Below are 14,173 nucleotides of genomic sequence, written 5' to 3' on the forward strand. Positions count from 1 at the left end.
ACCGTCGATTTTGGCAGCTGGCGGCGATAAAAAGAAATCCGTTTGTATCCGTTTGTGAGCTCAAAATGCTCCCTCAGTTTCTTATTTATTTTTAAATAAATAATGTAAGTAGCGGCTGCGGTGTACCACATGTTCCACTCTCATCAATAATTAAATACACTAATTAATGAACTACAAATGATTCCCTATCGATCTAAAGGGAAACTATTAGAAATAATTTTCTTTTTTGACTAAACTGTCTGCCAAACTCACGTTCGATTTTTTATTATTTATTTTTAAATAAATTAGACGCTAACGAAATCGTTTGAGTTTACTCCGAACGTCTACAAACAAAGTACAAACAATAAAATTAATTAATTTTGAGAAATGCAATCACCTGTCGGTGGTCCACATCCGAATCAAGACGAGTAAAAAAATGCGTGGAATCGTTGACCGAAGGGAGACAAAAATAGTCACCACCACCCCTGCATGTCCAACTATTCCCTCCCCCATCCCCCACCATCCACCGAACAACTGAAAAACGAGAATTAAACGAAAGCGAAAAAAAGAAATGATTTTAAAAAATGGAGGAACCATTTGTTGGAGACTCTCCTCTGGTTTCGCCTCATCAGGTGCATCTGTGCATTCCCCTCAGTTGCATATTTGCTTGAGAGACGGCTGGCCAACTTTTCGACTGGCTGTTGGCAGCCGTGAGTAAAAGAAAATAAATAATCAAAAGGCGACCATGAAGTGACAAATAAAATGTTGGCCCGGAGCATCACAAAATATCGAAAAGTCTGAATTCCCCCGGGATAAACAGTCCCCCCCCTGGTCCCAAGTGACTAATCCACCTCTCAGTGGTGCCCTAACCCCTCCAGAACGACAGAAAAAAATACCTTCCCCCTCTCCCTCGTCGAGCAATTAAACAACAGTTTTATGAAAACGTGGATTGTGGGTAAAGACGCGCGAGATTGGGTTTTAGTGGTGTGAGAGGGACTGTTTCATGGGAAGAGTTGACGAGTTGAAGTGAGAGAGAGTGTTTTGAGGTGCAAAGAGAGGAGGCAAGGTTGCAAGGAGGCCGCCGCCACCGCCGCCGCCACCGCGCGCTTTAATCCCAATCGTCGCCTTCTATCCTCTCTTCTCGATGCTGAGGGGGTGACATTTGGAGTAACACTTGCATATTTGAGAAAGAGTCAAGGAAATAAAAAAAAAAAGAAGGAGGAAGTAGTGTAACTTCTGTGTGTGCCAACTTGACAAGTTATTAGTACTCGTTTTTATGGATTAAATCAGTTGTCTCCCAGTTGATTGTGGTTATTTCATTGTTGTATTTATTATTCGGTGTTGGAATGAAATCGAGGTGAAAACAATAAGTGTACGGTGGTGTTGGGGGGGGGAGATTTTTTTTTTTTTTCGTGGGCTTTGGAATGCTCAGTATGCAACAGAGTTGTTGAGGCAAAAAGTTCATTACTGAGGGTTTCCTGATTTAATACTCGAGTTATGAATTAATACTCGTGTGTGAGAAGATTTGTGTTGAGTTGTTTTCATTTTTATATTAATTATTCGGTGAATCTGGCGATTGCCTGCTGTACCCACACCGAAATCACTCCGTTCCACCGTTGTTAACCTCACTATTGGACTCTTGGAGTCTATGGAATTCCAGTAGTGCACTGTAAACAATTGAAAGAGGAGACGATTTACCAGATTAACCAGAGGAAAGAGGTGCTCGAGAGAGTGATGAAAATGATTTTGTTTGCTCGGTGGATGGAAAGTTATTAGCAAAACGCTGTAAAATGAAAACAGAGAAAAAACAGAACGAACAGAATTGCATACCAAGTGCGGTGGTTAAGGAGGAGACTGAGGGAGATGGGGTTAAAATCAAGGAGGAGGGCAATGGGGGAAATCACGAGGATGCAACTGGTGATGATGGGAATGATGGTCAGAGAGATGCTGGCTTGGATCAGGGTAACGGGGATGGGAGTATGCCCATCGACAATCAGAATGGCACCGGAAATCAGACTATGCTAAATTCGGTTAAACAGGAGAGTGAGCATAGCAACGCAAATGATGATTTGACGACTGGTGAGTGAGGTTTTTGGGGTTTGGAAGGGCTACAGGGGGTGAGGTGAGGTTGGGAAGGGTTAGAGGAGAATTTGGGGTTATGTGGAATGGCGATGTTTTGTTGGGAGTTCTAACATTATATTCGGTATTTTATTTGCAGATAACATTCAGCCATTAGTTAGCAATGTTCTGGGTAAACAAATGGGCGGTGGTAGCTGTGGAGAAGCCCAGTATATGCAGCAGCAAAGCCAGATTTTTGTGTTCTCGACGCAATGGGCTAATAAGGGAGCTGAAGCGGTGCTTCAGGGACAATTTCCCTCGATCGTTGCCTACCACTGTTCACAACCACAGACGAAGAAATATCTTGAAGTAAGTTTCATGAAATTTATTGATAAGTTAATTGCAATGGAAAGCGAGGAAATGCAATTCAACTTCAACATGAACTTTATAAATATTTTTCCAGAAACATCCGACGAAGATGAATCAATTCCGACAAAATCCAGCGCAATGGTTAAACAACATTGCAATGATGAAGCAGAAGGGTCAGCATCAGCCCCCAACTCCTACCTTTCCCCCAGAGCAGCCAAGCGACTTGCCACCACTGGATCCAACAGCTCCATTTTGGAACGATCAGCCCAACCTTCGTAATTTAAACGGCAGCAATGCAGCTGAATCGACACTCGATGATACGAATATAGATGTGCCTTGTCTCGGTCCAAGTTCACCGGGTAATCAACCGACCAACAGTCAACCACCTGGTAATCCAGCAATGGGACAGAGTCCTAATTTACTCGGTAGAACGAGCCCTGGTGCTCTCCAGCCATCACTCCAGGGTGTTAAAGTTCCAGATGAGAATTTAACACCTCAGCAGAGACAACACAGGGAGTCACAGCTCGCTACCATTGGTAAACTGCAGATGATGCTCTTCCCAGAACAGAAGGACGACTCAACTGGCCTGCTCGATCCAGCCCATGTGCCTCCAGCTGGCAATGTTCCTCCTGTTAGTACACCTGGGGGTCCTTGTTCGACGAATATGGAGTGGCACAAGCTGCAACATTCATTTTTGGATGGAAAGAATAAGGTAATTTTTACAGATGATTTTTATCCCATAATTAGACGATTTTTTAATCACTTTTCATATTTAAAAATTGCAATTATTTTTATGGTATCTGGAGGTGAACTAGAACTCAACTAGAAGTTCATTGATATCATTCTCTTCCTTTCTGTTCTCTATAATTACCATTGACTTGTCCAGGAAATTATGAAACTTCATTTTAAATTCAAAGATAATTATCAGAAACACCAGTTCTTTGGAACGAAATTTGTTTGACGCATCTCGTCGCCTTTGACAAACGTTGAATTCTGAGAAACAGGGCCCTTACGCTGTTGCAGCCCCCATTTGATTTCACAAAAAAATTTCTTTGAAAAACTCACTCCTTTACCTTCTCTTCCCTTTACATTCGAAGACATTCATCAAAAACTCACACTAGAGTAGAGTTGGCTTCAAATGAAATGAGCTTGAACTACACTCCCGCATTATTCTGCATGTCTTTGAAAGGGAGAAATTCAAGGGAGTGGGAAGAATATCGATGAATAGGGAACGCCTTTTGATAGATTTGCACGTGCATCTCTGACCCTTCCTTCATTATTTTTACTTCTCAATTCAAGAGATATGGGTATTATAAAGGCTCAATGTGATTCTCCATCCTTGAAAATTCATTTACCGTTCATTAGGTGGCATTTTTTTTCGACTAAACTGATTCACTGAAAATTTAATTAGACAAAATGTTATTGATCAGCCACTAATTTTCCCGGAATTCATTCAATCGGGGAGAAATATCTTCCGATAATTACATTATCCTCTATTTCAATAGCAAATTAATCAAATTCTTGAATTCATCCGAAAACTCGAGGTGAACTGGGAATCAGGTAATTATCTTATGGAAGAGTTATTTTAGGGTTAAATCTCCAAGGAGCTGCTGGCAATTCGAGAAAAGTCTTCGTTCGGAACATCACTCGACAATATTTCGTGAATCACACGTTCTTTACCTATGAATAAATTATTTAAATAGTTTAAATCTTCGAAACTCCCCAGTAATCCTAAAAAAAATCTTCTCGATTCCAGGTGGGCGTAGGGAGTCCCGGTTCCCTTCGTGGTTCTGGAATGGTAGGTGGTGTACCCCGGAGTCAAGGCCCCCCACCCCCATATCATCAGACAGCGCGTTCTGCGAGTGTCCCCATAGCGATTCCAAGTCCAAACCCCTCCTCCCCAAATAATCCCACCTCAAACCTCTCCCTACCCTCACCTCGTGCAAGTTCAGCCCTGAATTCACCAGCCGACTGTAATCGTCAATTCCAACTGAATGCCCCCCGAGCAGGTCATCTGCCGGGACAGAGTCCGACTAGTCAGGACTCCCCAACCCCCGTGAGCCAGCCATCATCATCAGTCCCTCCATCTCGACTGAATCACAGTAATCCAGGTACACCCGTCTCCCACTCGCATTTATCCTCCCTGAGTCCGAGCAATACAACTCCCCAGAAAGATCCCCAATTGGATTTCCCCACGAATCCTCCCTCCAATGTCGAGGGAATGTTCTGTCGAACACTCCAGAATCTCGCACAACAGAAGCAACAACAGCAGCAACAGGCGCACAATGCTCCAGGTGTCAAGGAGGCGAATTTGATGCCAGTTCCAAGTCCCCAGCAGATTCAGTACATGAATACTTTTGATGGACAGGAGTTGACGATTCAAAAACAACCGAACACTAGTCTAAAGGACAACAGTCTTCAATCAGCCACCAATACGACAAATAATCAAGACTTGTCAAGTCGAATGCTTCCAGCCCCCCTAGACAACAGCAATCAATTTCCAGGTAGAACAGAGGGGACGAGTCCTACGATAGAGAGCATGAATCGAGGCTTCGGTGGATCACTTCACAGTCCCCACACACCTCATACACCCCACACACCAGGTGGTGCTCCTCAAACGCCTGTCGATAACAAACAGAACAACAACAATAACAATAACAACAATAATAACAAGACATCGGCAAGTGCACAGAGTAGTCCAGTTCCAATGAATCCGAGTCTTGGTGATAGTATGGGACCACCGAGAACAATACCAGCGTCACCGAGTACAAAGCAGGAGACATCGTCGCCATCTTCCAAGGATATGAGTCAGCCACAGCAACAACCACCTCAACAGGTGTCCCAGCAGTCCCAAATACAGTCGCAAATGCAATCGCAGATGCCACCACAGCAGTCCCAAGCACCCCAGAATCCCCAGCAGTCCCAGATTAATCAGCAGAATAATCAGAGCAATAGTGGAGTCCCCATGGGCCAGATGAATGCCTTCCCCTGCAGCAGGCCTCCAGTAAACGTCAGCCAGCCGGACAACGTTCCCCTCAATCCCAACAATATTGGAAGCAGAATGGGGGGAATGGGTGGCATGAATGCCAACCATTTTGATCCAATAACATCATTGGCACAGATGAGTCAGCAGCTAACGAATACAGCAGCTAGTAATGCACTGGGGAACGATGGGCCCATGCATGGAGGCAATATGATGCCTTTTGGGGGTCCTCATGGGATGCACATGATGCAGATGGGGGGTGAACTGAATGGATGCCATTTGGGGCCTGTCAATGAGCCCAGTGATGTTGGAATGTGCATGGGAATGCCCGGGGGTCCACCCACCAGCTACAGTCCAACGACATCTCATACTGGTAGTCCCACCATTGGACCCACCAAGATCTCTCATGGAATGATGGGCCATGGAATGATGCCGGGGCACAATGTTCCTGGAGGATATCCAGGGAGTGAGCATGTACCACCACCGAGATTGATGGGACATAATGTTGGGCCCAGTCCATACAATGGAGCTAATATACAGGTTAAACCTAGTGCACCCAATACAATACAGTACTTACCAGCCAGGCCCAATGTTGGCCATCCACCCAGGGGTCCTTCCAATTTGGATTTAAATTTTCTCCAGAGATTTACAAATCCACCGATGCAGAATATGGAGAGCAAAATGTCTTCGCCATCGGTTAATTTACCGTATTTTCCGAATGGGTGTATGCCGAATAATATGGGAGGGCCACATTCAGGAATGAATATGGGCCCTGGTGGCCTTCCTGGAATGGGTGGAGGACCACCCAGAATGGATGGACAGATTAACAGCCCTCATGGGGGGATGAGGCCAGCGCTTGGCAATATGAGGCCACAGCCCAATATCATGAGGATGCAGCATATGGTGGGTGGTGGAGTATTTCCAGGGAGTCCCATGGATCCTGATAAAGTCTTCCCTCCTGATATGGCACAACAAGTTGGTAATCAACAGAATCCGGGGATGTATGTACCTGGGAGCAAGGGGAGCCCTATGGGACTTGGACCACCACCTGATACAACACAACCATTACCACCTAGCATGGGTGGGGGCAGCAGTAATTTTAAGAATAGCCCCTTTGCTGGGGGACCTAGCATGGCTGATCCTAATTATGCACAACAGTTTCATAATTTTCAACAACAACTTTATGCTACGGGATCGAGAGCCGCTGGACCACCACAACCACCACCACCACATCCTAATATTCATCCAACTGGCAATTCTCATTCGCATCAGCAATTCTTCATACCCAAGTAAGATAATTCATAATGAGGGGATTATGTTTTTTGGGAGGGATTTTTCGGGAGCGAAGTGTCCATTGGTGGAGTTTGATGATGTTCGTGAAGAAACGTCTGTATGTGGGAAAGAATTAATCTATACTTTTCCATAAAAAAATGTTTTTTTTCATTATGCTCATTTTTTGGTTCAATAATCAATATTTTTAAATGTGAATTTTATATTTTTAGGTTGAAAAGGGATTTTTGTAGCGCAAAAATATTCTCCATTCACGAAAATTTGCTTTTCGTGACAACAATTAAATTAAATCATTTTCAATGCGTTCAATAATTTCCCTAACGAATTGGATAATAAATTCTTTTATTAAAAATGTCTAGTTAAAAAATCGTAGAAAACAATTTCGTCCTGTTCAACTCTTGAATCGATTTATTTTCAAAATAAAATCAAATATCGACCGAGCCACTTCACTCCCGAATTTACATTTTTTCTACTATGATTATTTTTCTTGTAAAATTTTTATGAGATAAAAGGGCAGTTTGTCAAATTCTGTCGTCCATCAATGTCTTTGTTTCGTATTTTTTGAATTTCCAATTGCAGAAACAATTCTCCGTGCAATATATAACTTTGTATGAAATTAAATGAAATGAGATAATTACGAGAAAAAAAGTGAAATGAATTAACCGAAATTTTTGCCGGTGCGATGAGTGTAAATTATTGATTGACAAAATGAAAAAAAAAAAATGAAAGAAAATAAGGAACGAAAGAATGATGTAAATATTTGTGTAAAATCAGGTTGTTTTTAATTCCTTTCATTCTCCTCTTTGTAGTACAACTCAAACTCCCTATTGGGCCAGGAATAGTCGTATGTGAGAGGGGTGTTGTTGCAAAATGATAATACTGAGGGATAACCGATTATTGGAAATTATTTTACGGAATGTTTATTCATTTATTGTTACGAGTGGTACCGTTCCATGTGAAAGACCTCCAGCGTAGTCGATGCTAATGGAAATTTTCGAGACATTTGTCTTGGTGGTGAATGCGGCCTCAACTGTCCACCAAAACAACATAAATAAATATGTTTAACGGTAATTTATTCTTCCGTTGTCACTATTGTGAAATAAAAGAAAAACTCGACAAAATAACTTTTTAAAAAAAAAGACGCAGTCACAAAAAGCTCAAATTCATATTTGTACATATATTCGAGTTATACTTATAAGCATCCAATTGAGCATAACTTCTTAATTAATAATTTCCATTCTCCCATTATTTTCCTTCCTCAGAAGATGAAAAATTTAAACACAAATTTTAAAATAAAAACAAATAAAGAGATGAGAAAAACGTAAATGAAAAAAATACTTTGTGACCAACTCTGTGCATAATCATGACTTCACTTAGCCCATTTAATAATCCTATAAGAAAAATTGAATAAAATAATTAATTATAGTAATAAAAATTAATTGAATAAGAACAATTATGTTGTTGATGAATGATTTTTATTATGAATGAAATAAAATAAAGATATTTACAAGAAAAATCAGTACGTGAAAACATTTTTTTTTACTTTTCTTTTTATGCAATACTTCGCAGGGCTCTCGAAATCACTTTTTGTTGCTTTTCTTTTTATCTCGTTAGAGGTATAGTCTACTGCAAAATGTATATCCATATGTCATTATAAGTTTAGTATTGATCAATTTTCTACTCTTGAATTAGTTCAAGTGAAATGAGCAATATTTTTTTTATCTTACGAAAGCGCACATAGATACATTTTCCTAATTATTTTGCTGTGCTTCACAGGTATCAGGGGAGATATCAGTGAATTTGTGGTTACGGGGAGGGGAGGTAAAATTGATCTTCTTGCATCGATATCTTGACAGCAGTAATATTGCTGCGGTAGTTTTCGAGGAATATATCAGAACCTAAAGAACATATCGTAATTGATATGGAAAACTTTTATGTGGCTCTCAAATTCCTCTACGAAAATCGTTTAGAAAACAATTTTCCTATCTACGCTATTTATCGAAACCTTATCAATAATTAAAATCCATTTAGACGATTTCCGATGAAAAAAGGCCCATTTTATTCCCCCTCACATCAGTGTCAAGTTCGACATTTTTGTTAATTGTGCAATTTACCTCACAAACGAGTGAATTCAGGAGAAAATGTCATGAGATCTTTTTTGTGGTGAATTAAATTTGTTATAACAAATGTTTCATGACATTTTCCCCTAAATCGACTCAGTATCGAGATAATTCAATATTAATAAAGATGTGAAAATCGCCTTGTTCTGCACATTTTTGTTACTGATAATTTTCTGATTCTAAAATAACGTGAACAATTATATTCTGAAAAATCAGATGAGCCGATAAAGCATTGAGCCAATGAAGGAAGCGCCATAATTGTTATATTTTTTTCTTTTCTTGAGTTTCCTCGAAATCTATAAATACTTCAACAGCTACATTCATTAGCCCAGATTGTAACGTTCACAACTCTATTGCGGATGTTTCTCACTGTCTCGTCGAGCTCTAGGCATTTTCAAGTGTTTTTCAAATACTCGTAATTATCTAGATATAACTTTGGAAAGTAACTAAACGTGTTTGCGCAATTGTTGACTGTTATCGAGCTTCCAAACTCATGGTTGTTCACAGAACGACTTTCACCTGAAATCATTCAATCACGTTGAGAGATTAATAAAATTGCTTGAGCCAGTGGTGAAATGTTTTCCGTAGAAATCGTAAATCGTTGCAACTCCACTCGTTAAGCAAATTGAATTGCACCAATTCAGTTTGGTAATACAAGAAATGAGAAAGGAAGGATCAATTTTGGAGATGGATTACGAATGAGAATTAATTTTCGTCCATTTAATTTATCCGAATGGATGAGGATGTATCGAAGTTGATGGAACGGGGATGAATTCCTTTTAAATTCAAGGACCTTCTGCAACAATTAAAAAATATATAATTTGTCCCCAAATAGCTTTTAACATTCTCATCTCTTTAAAAAATCTTTTTCAAACAAATTGCTCATCGAAATTCAAAGAATTCCTCCAGAGTAGCTCTCCCTCCCTGAATTAAACTGAAGTATCAATCAATATGAGTTGCCAGCAATTTTCTTTCATAGGTTTCCCCCCTATAACGATCCTCTAAAGAAAAAAAATAATGATTGTCGCCTCTCGGAGGTAAATAATAGCTTACACGTGAGAATCGCTGTGCTATTCTCAGCACAATTGCCCTATTAGTTTTCCGATATGAAACTGTGATAGTGACAACTGCCATTGCACGTGTAAAAATGATATAATAATCATTTTGTGGGGATGGAGCAGTACCTTTTCTTCTCAGGTACATAATCGTCCCATTCACTGAGGTCATATTTTGATAAATCTCCATCACCATCGTCCTCATCGTCCTCCTCATCGTCTCCTGCTTCTTCCTCGTCTTCGTCGCCTCGCTTGACTTCTGAATCCTCATTGCCATCAAACTGAAAGACAAATAAATGTCTATCAACTAAATGAATCATTTGAAAGTAAAAATTATAATTTTTTAAATGTAAATTGAAAATATATTTTTTTCCTATTCATAAATTCATAATTTTTAATTGAGTATGGAAATCCAGAATATAATTACGTCATCGACATTAGTATTGAAACGAAAACGAAATTTCTCGGACAATTTAATTTAAATGAAACGAAATAAAAAATTGAATTTAATGCGATTTAACAGAAATTGCCAGAATTAACTGAATGATTCCTTAATAATTGAAAAAATCAGCAGAAAAGGATACTTACATGATTTTTAGCATCCCCATGTACCACAGGATCATCAGTTCCTCCAAACTTATCCTCAGAACTTATTTTTCGAGGTGGACTACTGTACTTGGATGACTCCTTGGAGTCATCGTCTGATCTATCCATTTTTCTCTTCTTCTTTCGCCTGCCAAACTCGTCATACTCGTCATCATCATCGTCCCTTCGCTCCTTATACTCCACCACTCCTCGATCATTATATCCACCGCCATATCCAGTTCTTTCTTCTACTTCACCGAATTTCGGTGCATTACACATGTTACACTGTTGTCGTCGTGCCCAATTGACATTCCCACATTTACTGCATTGCCAATCGTCAGCACTGAAATTAACAAGTGACAAAAATCATCAGTAATGCCAAATCCTGGGAAATAAAAATTAATTATAAATTAAAAAATCCTATTCTGACAACAGAGTTTATTTGAATTGATTTCGTATCATAAAATTGTTGACACAGCGAACTGAGAGGTACAAAAAATGTCTTGACAACAATTGCACTATTTCCCTAGGATTCCGAGGTATTCCTCGAAATCTGGACCTAGACTTGGGTCGTTTGATTATCGGACTTATATTATTATGAAAAAAAAAATTGGAGAGATGGGGGGAAGAAAATAATAATTTCATTACCTGAACAGACCTCTGCTTTTTTCAGCAGCTACTTTCCCTATCTCCTGTCCCAATTTTTTCTTCTTCGAGGACTCGCCCCTGTCTGCATCAAAATTCAGATTCAAGAGAATTTAGTTATTTATTCTGGTGATTCCAAATAAAGATATCTATTAGAGATTTCCTTGGTGAGTTATAACTACCTTTTCCGCATCGATTGCAAGAGCTTCGCCTGGCAAAATTGATGTTGGCACATCTGGAAAATCAAGAGAAATATTAATACGAGGAACACTCAGTTTTTAAATTTTTCTAGAGGACATATTTTAAAGAATAATTTGGGCCTCATTCGGAGTGTAAAAAATAGTTAGGAATGACAAAAAAATTCGTTGGTATTTACTCTATCAATATCAAGCTATCGATTATCATATGGAATTTATTGAGCCCTGCTGTCCTTCACTTTGCAATTGAGTAGTAAATTGCATGGCCGGGAATCATCAGATTCTTTTATATCGAAGGAATTTTTGGTTGATATTGCTTTAGATTGAAATAACTTCATCGACATTCAGAACATTGCAATAATTGATATCCAAAATTCTGATTAATAGTCAAATGAATGTGGAACGTAATTAATTTTTATATGGATCATTTAATTGAATATTAAATTATTAATTAATCAAATAACAAATACGTACTGGGAATCTGGACAGACCCAATCGCCATCGTTGATCCGCTGGTGGTTGTCCTCTTCAACTTTACTGCCATCCATCCTTCAAAAGTTATTTCCACCTCTGGATAATTCTGGTTTTATCCAATAATATTAAACGAGCTCAAAACTGTCGAATTAATCACACGTTCATGGCTCTACACGGTGCAGTAAACATCAGAAAATTCCCTCCAGTTGATGATAGTCCTCGAGTTCATCGAGAGTTACCAGTTCTGTAGAAAGTTACATTAATTTTTAGGCGAAAGTCTAGACAATAAAAGTTTTGCATGAAATGGTTTCCTAGTCGTTTTTATTCATCTGCAAACAATTCAGAGGAGAATTAGTGAAACGTCATCGAGAAGCAAAAAGTGATTGCTACGAAAAAAATTGCAATTGAAATTGTGTACAGAAATTTCATGAAAAATTAGCAGAATTTATTCCTCACAATTCTGATGGGATTCTCTCAATAATCGACAATATCCTAAATTAATTTTGATTCACTGAATAAATTTAATCGCGTGAGAATGTGGGGACTTGATTCAATGTAATGAACGGATTTTCATTTGCACCAGATGGTTTTCCAGTGGAAAATGTTGTTTATTGTGGAGCCAACATTTGAGTGGAAAATTGTCAGAACGTCACAAAAAAGAAAGAAAGGGAAAATAATTTTTTAAAAATAATCACAAAGAGAAATGATTGTCGTTCATTTAATCTAATGTCCCCAAATTTTATGCCAAAATTTTACAGTGGATTCTCCGCAAAATACTCGGGATAAGTCGCTTAAAAGGTGGTGTGTAGTTACCTGTATATGCGCGACAACAATTCCACCGGTAAAAAATGGAAATAATCCCCTTGATATGTGAGAAAAAGTCAATTCAATTCAATAATAACTCTTCAACACCGGTATGCAGGAGAGAATAATCCCTACCCTGCAGATGTCAGAGTGTTTTTACCATCCGCCATATTGAATTTGTAGGGTAGTTTTGTCGCTCGACATGTGAATCCGCCATTGTTCTGGGACTGTCCTCAATCAATCCACCGAAGATTGTGGGAGTTTGCGGATTATTTTCTATCATTTTAATTCAAGAAAATGGCAGGACGAAGGGCCATCAAGTCTATTGACTGGAGTGCAATTACTGCACGTCTTTCCGAAGCCGATAAACCCATTTTCACAGCCTTCAAAGCAAAATCCGATGGTTTCCTCCGACGGTAAGTCTGGGGAAAATTCTATTTCATATCGTTACATAATTTCCTCGTCCACTGTCGATTTAATTGTTAATTTGTGGGCCAAAATTTCTAAGTCATTAATTTGTTCTGTTGACCCATTGTTCATATTTTTTTTCGCATTGTTGTTGAGGCAAATGTCTGTCACTTCCATCAGGTGGATGGCAAGAATCAATGGATGAAGGAAGACCTAACCTCCAAATCAGATTTTCAGAAGTTTATGATTCTTTCATGGCCCAGAATTAATTAGAATTTAATCCTTTAATCGTTTTCTGACAGACTCTATTCATTCAGAATAAATCGTTACATTAATTTTAATTCCTAATTAAATTGAACAATTTCTTCAAAAGATGAGTGAAGCCTAATTAGGGCCCTTAATTTTTAGAATGGAAGAGTTCCCTGAGAGTGTCCCAGCAATCGACTGGGCACACTACAAGAAAACTATCACTGGTCCGATGGTTGATACCTTCCAGAGAGAATATGAGAACCTGAAGGTGCCCTACCCAGCTGACACCTACACCGCAATCATTGATCAACAAGCACAAGTAGCTGTGGGTATTACAAGATAAGTTGAAAATGTTCTTTGACATTTGTTAATAAGTTGTATCTTCTCAGGAACAAAAAGTGAAGGACTTTATACAAGAAGCTGATAAGCAAATCGCGGAGTACCAGTCTGAGATTACTCGTGTCGAGGGCCTTATTCCATTTGAAAAAATGACGATGGAAGATTTTGCTATGACTTATCCAGATGAGGCCTGGAGTCCAGACAAACCAACACTCTGGCCACATATTAAAGAGTACCAGCCCGGTGATGAGCCAGAGAAAATACCTGAGCCAGAGGAGCATTAAATTATCATTGTACATTGTAGTAAAGCGGATTCCGAGGAATAATCGTGTAAAATTATGTCATTCAGAACAATGTATAATTCAGGCCAGTTTGTAACTGGTAATTTTCCGAATTCATATTGAAGAATAAAGTCATGGTAATATACTAGCAATTTTTTTCACTGGATCGATAATTATTTTTTACACTAATTGACATCAACTCAATGTAAATTAACTGAAGTTAATCAGTTGGTGAAAACTGGATTTAATCGTTTGATTAATCATTCATTTAAAGACTTCATTCATTTTGAAGAATTAATGTAATCAAATTAAGGAACTATTCTCACGATAGGGTTTT

General features: G+C 39.0%; 3 protein-coding genes across 4 annotated transcripts; 2 read left to right on the top strand and 1 right to left on the bottom strand.

Annotated features, from left to right (window-relative positions):
- The first annotated feature begins 520 nt into the window (after window positions 1-520).
- On the top strand, window positions 521-8,195 carry LOC135169662 (protein BCL9 homolog). Of its 2 annotated transcripts, XM_064134848.1 has the most exons (6): window positions 521-2,058; window positions 2,198-2,406; window positions 2,501-2,795; window positions 2,880-3,118; window positions 4,163-6,678; window positions 7,489-8,195. In XM_064134848.1, exons 1-6 carry the CDS (start codon window positions 1,770-1,772, stop codon window positions 7,529-7,531), a joined length of 3,591 nt encoding a protein of 1,196 aa, XP_063990918.1. In that variant the 5' UTR covers window positions 521-1,769; the 3' UTR covers window positions 7,532-8,195. The 2 variants fall into 2 exon arrangements, with proteins under 2 accessions (XP_063990918.1, XP_063990917.1); XM_064134847.1 differs by having other exon boundaries at window positions 522-2,058; window positions 2,501-3,118.
- Window positions 7,059-12,733, bottom strand: LOC135169666 (zinc finger Ran-binding domain-containing protein 2). Its single transcript, XM_064134856.1, has 7 exons — window positions 12,569-12,733; window positions 11,756-11,999; window positions 11,267-11,319; window positions 11,088-11,169; window positions 10,443-10,782; window positions 9,984-10,135; window positions 7,059-9,318 (listed from the first exon to the last, which is right to left on the bottom strand). The coding sequence occupies exons 2-7, from the start codon at window positions 11,827-11,829 to the stop codon at window positions 9,315-9,317; spliced, it is 705 nt and encodes a 234-aa protein (XP_063990926.1). The 5' UTR covers window positions 11,830-11,999; window positions 12,569-12,733; the 3' UTR covers window positions 7,059-9,314.
- Window positions 12,734-12,771: 38 nt separating this feature from the next.
- Window positions 12,772-13,988, top strand: LOC135169667 (ATP synthase subunit d, mitochondrial-like). The gene is made up of 3 exons (XM_064134857.1): window positions 12,772-12,975; window positions 13,376-13,541; window positions 13,606-13,988. The coding sequence occupies exons 1-3, from the start codon at window positions 12,857-12,859 to the stop codon at window positions 13,837-13,839; spliced, it is 519 nt and encodes a 172-aa protein (XP_063990927.1). The 5' UTR covers window positions 12,772-12,856; the 3' UTR covers window positions 13,840-13,988.
- The last annotated feature ends 185 nt before the right edge of the window (window positions 13,989-14,173 follow it).

Source organism: Diachasmimorpha longicaudata, chromosome 15 (genome assembly GCF_034640455.1).
Source record: "Diachasmimorpha longicaudata isolate KC_UGA_2023 chromosome 15, iyDiaLong2, whole genome shotgun sequence".
Classification (NCBI taxonomy): domain Eukaryota; kingdom Metazoa; phylum Arthropoda; class Insecta; order Hymenoptera; family Braconidae; genus Diachasmimorpha; species Diachasmimorpha longicaudata.

Bases quoted from the DNA above. Each gene is read 5' to 3' on its own strand.
- LOC135169662 (XM_064134847.1), top strand. From the start codon at position 1,770: ATGAAAACAGAGAAAAAACAGAACGAACAGAATTGCATACCAAGTGCG. The intron at 2,059-2,197 runs GTGAGTGAGGTT...TTTTATTTGCAG, and splicing joins AAATGATGATTTGACGACTG to ATAACATTCAGCCATTAGTT. The intron at 2,407-2,500 runs GTAAGTTTCATG...ATATTTTTCCAG, and splicing joins AGACGAAGAAATATCTTGAA to AAACATCCGACGAAGATGAA.
- LOC135169666 (XM_064134856.1), bottom strand. From the start codon at position 11,829: ATGGATGGCAGTAAAGTTGAAGAGGACAACCACCAGCGGATCAACGAT. The intron at 11,170-11,266 runs GTAGTTATAACT...ATTTTGATGCAG, and splicing joins TTGCAATCGATGCGGAAAAG to ACAGGGGCGAGTCCTCGAAG. The intron at 10,136-10,442 runs GTAAGTATCCTT...TTTGTCTTTCAG, and splicing joins ATGGGGATGCTAAAAATCAT to TTTGATGGCAATGAGGATTC.
- LOC135169667 (XM_064134857.1), top strand. From the start codon at position 12,857: ATGGCAGGACGAAGGGCCATCAAGTCTATTGACTGGAGTGCAATTACT. The intron at 12,976-13,375 runs GTAAGTCTGGGG...CTTAATTTTTAG, and splicing joins TCCGATGGTTTCCTCCGACG to AATGGAAGAGTTCCCTGAGA. The intron at 13,542-13,605 runs GTGGGTATTACA...GTATCTTCTCAG, and splicing joins ATCAACAAGCACAAGTAGCT to GAACAAAAAGTGAAGGACTT.